General features: G+C 35.5%; 1 protein-coding gene across 1 annotated transcript in view; it reads left to right on the forward strand.

Moving 5' to 3' along the window:
• LOC106875400 (cysteine-rich motor neuron 1 protein) overlaps positions 1-9084 on the forward strand; it is a 40372-nt gene that overhangs the window by 2853 nt on the left and 28435 nt on the right. The window contains exon 3 of the mRNA XM_052967662.1: positions 3504-3631. Coding sequence (XP_052823622.1) covers positions 3504-3631 — 128 coding nt within the window. The remainder of the gene's footprint in view (positions 1-3503; positions 3632-9084) is intronic.

Consider the following 9084-nt stretch of genomic DNA (forward strand, 5'->3'; position numbering starts at 1 on the left):
CAGACAAAGAAGACGTGTTTATTAATTGACATGAGTATTCCCTCTGATCATAATATAGCGGCGAAAGAATTTGACAAGATCAGTAAATATAAAGACTTGCTAATAGAAATTGAAAAAATGTGGCACCTCAAGGCGACTACCATACCAGTGATTGTAGGATCTCTAGGAATGATAAAAAAAGGTACTGAAACCTATTTGAAAATGATACCAGGCTTACCATCCCTACAGGAAGTGCAAAAATTCGTGCTAACTGGAACGACTTATGTACTGAGAAGAGCATTATCGCTGTGAAAACAACATCCATTCATGAATTTTTTTTTTTTCTTAAATACATGTTTTACCTGTGAATTTGCCTGTGTAAATTGGGAATGCATACAACGAGTTTCTCTGCCCTATGTGTACGGAAAACACTCTGCGAGAAATGTGAGAAAATTTGAAGAAAGAAGAAAAAAAAACAACATAATAATAATAATAATAATAATAATAATAATAATAATAATAATAATAATAATAATAATAATAATAATAATGGTAATAATAGGCACAAAGCCTGAAATTTGGGGCAGGATGGTGGCTAATGAAGGTAATTCAACCAGTGAAAATGATGAAGGCACTTCAGCTGGTGGAATGTGAAGGCAATCCAACGTCAATCCAGCTATAAATACCTAGGAATACTGGTGAAATGATGAAGGCAATTCAACCTCAATCCAGCTATAACTAGCTGGGAATACTCGAGGCAGATGGAATCAAACACCATGACATGAAGGAAAAAACAAAAAGAGAATACCTGCGGCGAGTGAGAAAAATATTGGCTTCAAAGCTGAATGCTAGAAGCATAAATTTCGTTAATAAACTCGCGCACAGTCGCAGTAGTTCAGTATGGCGCTGGAATCCTAAAGTGGACAGAAGAGGAGCTAAAGGAGATGGACAGGAAGTCAAGAAAGCTCCTAACGTTGAATGGAGCCCATCATCTACGTGAGATACTGATATAGGCGTACATGAGGAGAGCAAATGGAGTAAGGGGACTGGTAAGTGTGGAAAACTGCATGCGTATCGAACTCGAGAGCTTAAGGAGATACCTAGCCCAAAGTAAGAAAACTTTACTAGTGACAGATAGGAACAAGAAAGTTTTGAGATCAGAGAATAAAAGGAAAAACAAAGGAAGAAGTATAAAAAGGACATGAAGAAGAAATACGCAAGAAGGGACTACACAATTAATTCCATGCAGCCACAACAGAAGTTGCTGGAAAATAGGTGGGATTGGCTGATGAAAGAAACCTTAGAAAAAAAAAGAGGCCGAGAGATCTATACTGGCAGCGCAGGACCAAGCATCCAACCTGGGGATTGTGAAAATGTTTCCGCTGTGCAGCATCTGCAATAGAGTGGATGAAACCATTACCCATATCCCGAATGAATGAGGAGGAGGAAGGGAGGAGGGGGAGTCGTGAGGAGGGGGAGTCGTGAGGAGAGGGAGTCGTGAGGAGGGGAGTCGTGAGGAGGGGGAGTCGTGAGGAGGAAGGAGGATTTGTACACTGTCAAGACTCCATTTTAAAGTTAGATTTCAGTACTGCATTGTACAAGAACGCAACACATTTCCAATAAAAACACAATTTGTATTTTGGCTTCTTAATAACAATGGTTTCTTAATTAATATGAATACCTTACTTTAATATGGGATGCAATCAGATTATATGACATTCGTACGAGAATACTAGTAGCAGAAGTATAGGGAAATTACTCAAACTATATTTCAAGGTTTGGCAGGGTTCTGCAGCAAAATTCGGTCTGTTTCTCGATACGAAGAAGACTGGATTTATGACTATCATTGAAGATGAAAGCTGCCAGCCAAATTGTTTCATCAATGACAGGCAACTGAAGGACATCAATGAGTTCAAACACTGAGTTGTTGACAGTATGTTGACAGTATGAAAGACTCCCTTTCACACAACGGATATGCTAGGGCTGCCAGTAACAAGTTTTAAAGCGTCTGACAATCGAGAATTTCAGAATCAACAAGGCTTGTTTTATTCAGTGAGTCTATAGTGAACATTCTTGTTTATGGAGCAGAAAACTGAACTATGCAGAAGAAACTGCTTTGGTGCTATGTACACTAACCTTATTATCAGCGCTCAAAACATCTCATGGCATGAGCATCAGACCAAAGAGATTTGTAGACACATATAACTCATTATTATTGCTCAATGCAGGGTAGGCTTTATTGGCCACTACTATCATACTGAACAACGGAACATATCAGATGTTATATTTTGTGGGCTTCCGCACTGTAACAGAGATACACAGCAAGAGATTGAGTGTCTACTATAGCTAATGGAAGACAGAGACGCCTGGCACAATGTTGTGAGACGTATCTCAAGTGCGGCTGTTTGGAACAAAAGCTTAAAAAAGGTGTCCATGTTTGGTTTCTTTGCTTTAGTTACTTAGTAAGTTAAAATAGCTTCAACTAGAAATGAAAATATGTAAATTGCGTTAGAGAATTTTTGTGCTTCATGCTCAAAAAGTAATTTAGATTACTTTTAACTTGGTGCAAATTAAAATTTTGCTCAAGAAGAAGTGGAAGTTACTAAATCTATTCCAGGTATTTGCATGGCTGCTTACCGGTTCTAGAAGGATAAAAGGCAAAGTTTGATGAACCACACAACAAAATTTTAATGCAGATTTCAGAGCGACGTGGCTAAATATTGTAAAATACTTAACTCGGTCATTTATACTGATTATAAAAAGATATTTTTAAGGCAGTATCTGGTTTAAAATCCCAACCAGGTTCTTAGATGTGACGGTAGATTAGCAGAATTGTTAGCGCTCCGGAAAAAAGTGCCTTGCGTTGTTTCGTTACGGCTTTTTACTGTTTGTGTTCAAATTCAAATCGGGGACGACTTTGCTTTCGTCCCCCTGGCACCGTTAAAATATAAAAAATACCTACCATTAGCTTTGGTAGATATGTTTCATGTTGTGTCTCTGCTCAAAACATCAATGTAACTGAGTGATCCTCATCGTTAGCTATGTCCAGCAAAGCTAACCGAGCGCTGAACAACAACAGTAAAAACCGATAGAATGAGTCGATAAATCTCCTCGCTGCTCTTGTGCTCATGCCACGATGTGTCTTGAGCCCTCATGAGAAACCACTTGAGTACATTTAATCGACTAAGACACATCCCCAAAATTTCAATTCGTGTGTTTAATTTAGAAATAGTGGCGGTCAGGAGGCAGAACCGTTCGAGCATCAGAAAAAATCTATTTCGCTATTTGTTCTGGAATCTTACGTACTTAGTAAAAAATATTACGGAAGTCGATTTTACCTTTCATCTTTTCAAAGTTGTATAAAATTAAGTATACATACAAAATATACAATCGTTCTTAAAACTGGAAAAATTTCCGAAATCCTAAATACTTTCGACCTCAAACATTTTGAATAAATGACTATGAAATGAAAATGTGACGTCATGTTATGATGACTTACGCAGTATTTTCTCTTCTGCATACAGGTGTACAAATTTGGGAGTGATACCAAGTCACTGTGGTGTAATAAATGATCCTCATGATGACTGTTGCCGACAAATGGTCTGCACAAACATCACAGAGATAATTTCACGTACAACACCAGCGGCTCTAGGTAAGTTTTCGTATTATAAAGCATATTTTGCTCTCGCATTACCATTTATATATAATAATCTAAAGAAATCATTGCCATTCATCTGGAAAGTTACTATCAAGCACAAAATATAACCTGTGTATTATTTCATTTGCTGGCATATTGATAGAACAGCAAGGTTGAGTTTAATCAGAAGGAAAAGAAACTGTGTAAAACTATTTTTATAAAGCTATTTTTGTAAGGTTTTTATATAGAAATTTCTACAGAGGTTCCTATTATAAAAAGTCACTCTTCTGTTATCATTACACACAACACCAGTAATTGTCGTTTGCTTCATACTATTTGCTTGTTTCAGATATTATTAAGCAAACAGTATCACTTATATGGAAAACTACAAAAGATATTACGAAAGATATAGATTATCTACATTTCATTTAATGACAACGTGTAGAGAAGCTTAAAATTTACAGACATTTGAGCAATCATATCTTTATGAAGATCCTATTTATAAAAGATATATTTATGAAAGATACTTTTATAAAAAATAGTTTTATAGAAGCTAGTTTTATAGAAGATAACTCTACAGAAGATAACTTTATGAAAAAAAGATCTGTACAAAATACCTTTATAAAAAATGCCTTTAAAGAAGATAACTTTATTTTAAAAAAGTGCCTTTATAAAAAATAACTTTCTAAAATATAGTTTTATGAAAAAAATACCTTTGTAAAAAAAATACCTTCATAGAAGATAATTTTATAAAAATAGCTTCATAAAAGCTGACTTCACAAATTCTCTTTTATTTCTAAAGTAATACTTTTTGATGTTTTTAATAATCAGGAGGTACAGATTGGAAGAGTCGCTAGAGCGTTGAATAGAATTATAAAAGTATTTGTTTGGCTTTCTGCGCTCAGAGTTCACATCCTGCCGAGGTTGCCCTTATCTTTCATTCTTTCGGATTCGATAAAAATAGGTGGTACCTGTTCTTGTCCTTTGCGTTCTCGCAGAGACTCCTGCAACGTCATCGTTGCTGAAGTGTATCGGTTTTAAGGTGACGGCCTTTCATTTTGTGTCGTAGGAAAGGAGACACTTTCACGCAGGGGTAACTGCCAATCGCTCGCATACAAATAGGTAAATAGGCCTGCGCAATGTGTGCAGATACATAGCCTCAATAATCATGAAACACGTTAAAAGGATTCTGAAATCAACACTTAGTCTATACATATGTATACTTGTAGAAAGAGGGATCTTAAGGGATTAAAAAAAATAAAACCGTCTAAGTACAAACTATAAATATAAAAACATAATCATTAGAACGTCGGACAAAATACCTGAAGCGTATTGGTTTCGGCTCTTTATGCTCTGAGTAGTTGAAATTCTGCCGAGGCCGACTTTGCCTTTCGTCCCTTTCAGGGACGATAGAATAAGTACATGTGAAGCACTGGAGTCGATATAGTCGACAAGTTACCTCTCCCTAAAATTCTGATCTTGTGCCTATAATAAAAAGTATGAACATTATTATTACTATTCAGTGAGTGATTAGTGAATGCCATCACTCACGCTGGGGTGCAAATATATCAAGCCAATACATACATCATGACTACCCGTCTGGTAAGGGTATACTAGGCACATACATCACAACCATATGTATATGACATGGTGATCTCATATCAAGATACACAGTGCATGACTTTGCAGGTGGAGCTCATTTAGAATTTTCTTCAGGTCGTGTAGCCCATTCCTGAATAAGTTTTGTTTAAGGATGTTAAACGAAACACCTATGTTTCCAGGACTGAATGGCTCACACCCCAAAGAATTCCTTTCAACACATGGTTATGATGGTCCCCCACTACTTCTACATGTGATCAGAGATGCACATATCGTCAACCACCAAAAGACATTCTCAATTGGTTAAAGTCAAGTAACTGGGCAGAATATTTGCTGTACATCCTTATTATTATTATTATTATTATTATTATTAGTAGTAGTAGTAGTAGTAGTAGTAGTAGTAGTAGTAGTAGTAGTAGTAGTAGTCTTTCTTTGAATTTTGTTTCCATTTCTTGCCGAGTGCCTCCCCGACGCCAAGGGCAAAGAAACTCACTGTATACATTGGTAGGCCATTGAGATGAACACACAAGATTGTTCATGTGATAGAAGAAAAGGAAAAAAGAAAAAGAAAAGGGAAAGAAAGAAAGAAGGAGAAAAGTAAAAAAGATGAAAAAGATAAAAAGGAAACACCAGAAGAAAAAAAGGGAAAGATATCACAGCAACAAAGCTCTTCTCAGTACGGGTAACAAGTTAAAACGATGTTTTGTAATTCTTGCAGGGATGGTAAACCAGGGATAATTCTCAGATAGTTTTCATTTCCTTTTTTGATTATTCCAATCACTAGTATGTTATCACTAGGCTGCCATATATTTGATTTTGCAAAGAACATTGTTCTAAGTACAAACTATAAATATAAAAACATAATCATTAGAACGTCGGACAAAATACCTGAAGCGTATTGGTTTCGGCTCTTTATGCTCTGAGTAGTTGAAATTCTGCCGAGGCCGACTTTGCCTTTCGTCCGTTTCAGGGACGATAAAATAAGTACATGTGAAGCACTGGAGTCGATATAGTCGACAAGTTACCTCTCCCTAAAATTCTGACCTTGTGCCTATAATAAATCACAAGTTTTAAAAGTAATTTAATAGTAATTTGATGATAGTATGATGTTAAGATGACAGTAAAAGGTGTTTGCTATTATAGACATTTAAAAGTATTTTAACACTTTACAGATTAAAATGTTTTGGGGATTATATAGACAATATTTTACGTAGTAGGATACTATAATTATTATATGTTTGACTTTTGCTTTGTATTTGTACAAGTTGGCTCCAAGCCTCACCCAGAGACCTCAAGAGACAAGTTAGAAGTTCATGTTGGTGTTATGCCTAGGGTGTCATATATTTGGTTTTGTACATAGTATTGTTCTAGAAAATGTTTAAGAAAACAAGAAAATTATGAGTTTGTGTTCAAATTTGAGATAACACAGACAATATTTTACGTAGGCTATAGGCAGTTCCCATGAGCACTATCTTTTGAATTTCTGTCATTTTGGGGTTTTCTGGTATCTTAGCTAGCTCCTTTTGCTATCATTCCTAGGGCACCTCTGACAATAGGTATTGTTTTAGTCTTGAGGTTCCACATTTTACTAATTTCTATTTCAAGTTCTTTATACCTGCTCAGTTTTTTGGTAGGTCTTGACAGACACATTTATATCGATTAGGACAGTCATATCAATGAGAAGGCATGATTTTTGTCTGAAGCCTTTCAATATAATGTCTGGCTTATTCACATCTATCTTTCTGTCAGATTGAATGATGAAGTTCCAGAGTGAGATGTGATCATTTTCAAGCACTGCAGCTGGTTTGTGTTCCCACCAGTTTTTTATCATGAGGCAGGTCCAGATTGTCGCAAATTACCCAGTGAATATATTGTGCTGCTCTATCATACCTGTTGAGATACTTTCTAGGCGCAAGAATACCGCACATGGAGACAACATAATCAATTTTTCCTTTTGTTGTTGACATACACGACATGTTGGGCAGCTGCCGTTCTTTAATATGTTGGCCTAGTCGTTTCATGTAGGTAGGCATAGATCTTGGGCTACTATTATAAACCCTTCTGTTTCTGATTTTAAGCCAGAAGCCACTAACCATTGATGAGTAAGGGCTTTGTCAACATCGGCACTATTAGCTCTCTCTTTGGGTATTTGCCATTGAAAGGTTTCTCTTGCCATCTATCAGTAAGAATATTTAAGGCAGCGGTTTTAGCACGGGCTTTCATACGCTTAGCTTTTTCTGTGCTTGTTTCCAGTACGTCTAATTCTGGAATTTGTTGTATTTGGAATTCACTTAGATATTCCTTTGCCTGTTTTGTTACTGAGTATGATGTTTTCTTGTTTTCATGTTTTGAAAGAAGTTTTAACATACAGTCATGTTCTTATTCAGCGCGGAGCTCCTGTTGTTGTTATTGTTGTTATTATTATTATTATTATTATTATTATTATTATTATTATGGTGTTGTTTTTGTTGTTGAAGATGTGCTGATGATGCTCTTATTCCTGTTCTTGTTTTTCTTGATGATGTTGTTCTTGTTCTTATTTAAAGGGAATTATATTAATTATTATTTTCAACCTGATCATCATTATCATCCTAATAAATCTAAGTACGGTGGATTGTAGAGTCGATAGAGCATCGAAGAAAACGTTTTTAATGCACTTGTATATGCAAGATAGCATCTATAAGAACATAACATTTCTGTAGTTGAAGTACAAGAAAATACACTTGGCACACGTGCAAAAAAAATTTTAAAGTGAGCTTTTAAATTCTACAGGGAAAATATTATCATTCTTGTTATTAGTTTTGTCCTGGCAGCTTTGATGTCGTAAAATTTATATACACTCTTTTGTCTTTGAATTCTCTTTTGTTCCTATACAAACTTATATTAATCTAGTATCTATAATTTAGAGAAGTGAATTTGGGAATAGGGATGCGACAATAATTACACAACCCTCCTGTGAATGACATTATAATGTGTTGTAATACATGTATCTGTGAGTGCACGCGTCTCTGTACGTGTGTGTGAATATATACACACATATATATGTGTGCGTGTGTGCATAAGTTCACCATGTATGCTAAAAACTGTTCATATATATGGGGAACAGCTTTCCTTTAATGCATGTTCCATTAGATACAACGATTATGTTCAAGTTTTATTATATTTTATATTTTTTATATTTCCTTATTAGATTCTTACAGTTGGTTTGGAATTGTAGAGTTCCCAAATCTATGCATGACGTTTCTAGACCTTGAGAATCTCATAATTAAGAATTCAGTTGAATATGTTAAGCTTTTGTGTTGTTCCTTATTTGCTAATTGAATTCATGCACACTCTTCAACGGCCAGTCGTACACTAAAGGTCTTTGACCGTTACTATCATGTTTCAGCACTCGCATATTGATTTGTTAATCGCTGTCAAATTTTGTCCGTTAGGTTTATATGTGTTTATATGTCCGCATGTATTTTAATAATTTTTATGTTAGAAGTCACATGTTTATATTTTGATGCAAACACACACACTTCAGAACACGAAGCTATTGACATAACAAAATAACAAATCTAACGGTTAAAATTTGACCATGACAAAAACAAATCAACACTTTAGTTAGTTATTAGGCACATGGCCTAGTCGTCAAGGTGTTGCATTCACGATCGAAACATCATACTTCGATTCCCGGACTGAGCGGCACACTGTGTTCCTGAGAAAAACACTTCGTTTCAGGTAATGTCAATTTGATGGAGAGAATGAACTTCTGTGGAGCACACATGATTAATGAATATAAAACATATCACCTGGACAACATTTCCTATCGTAAACGGCAAGAGATACGCCATATATATGTTCATATATATATATATATATATATA

The sequence above is a fragment of the Octopus bimaculoides genome, chromosome 4, assembly GCF_001194135.2.
Source record: "Octopus bimaculoides isolate UCB-OBI-ISO-001 chromosome 4, ASM119413v2, whole genome shotgun sequence".
Classification (NCBI taxonomy): domain Eukaryota; kingdom Metazoa; phylum Mollusca; class Cephalopoda; order Octopoda; family Octopodidae; genus Octopus; species Octopus bimaculoides.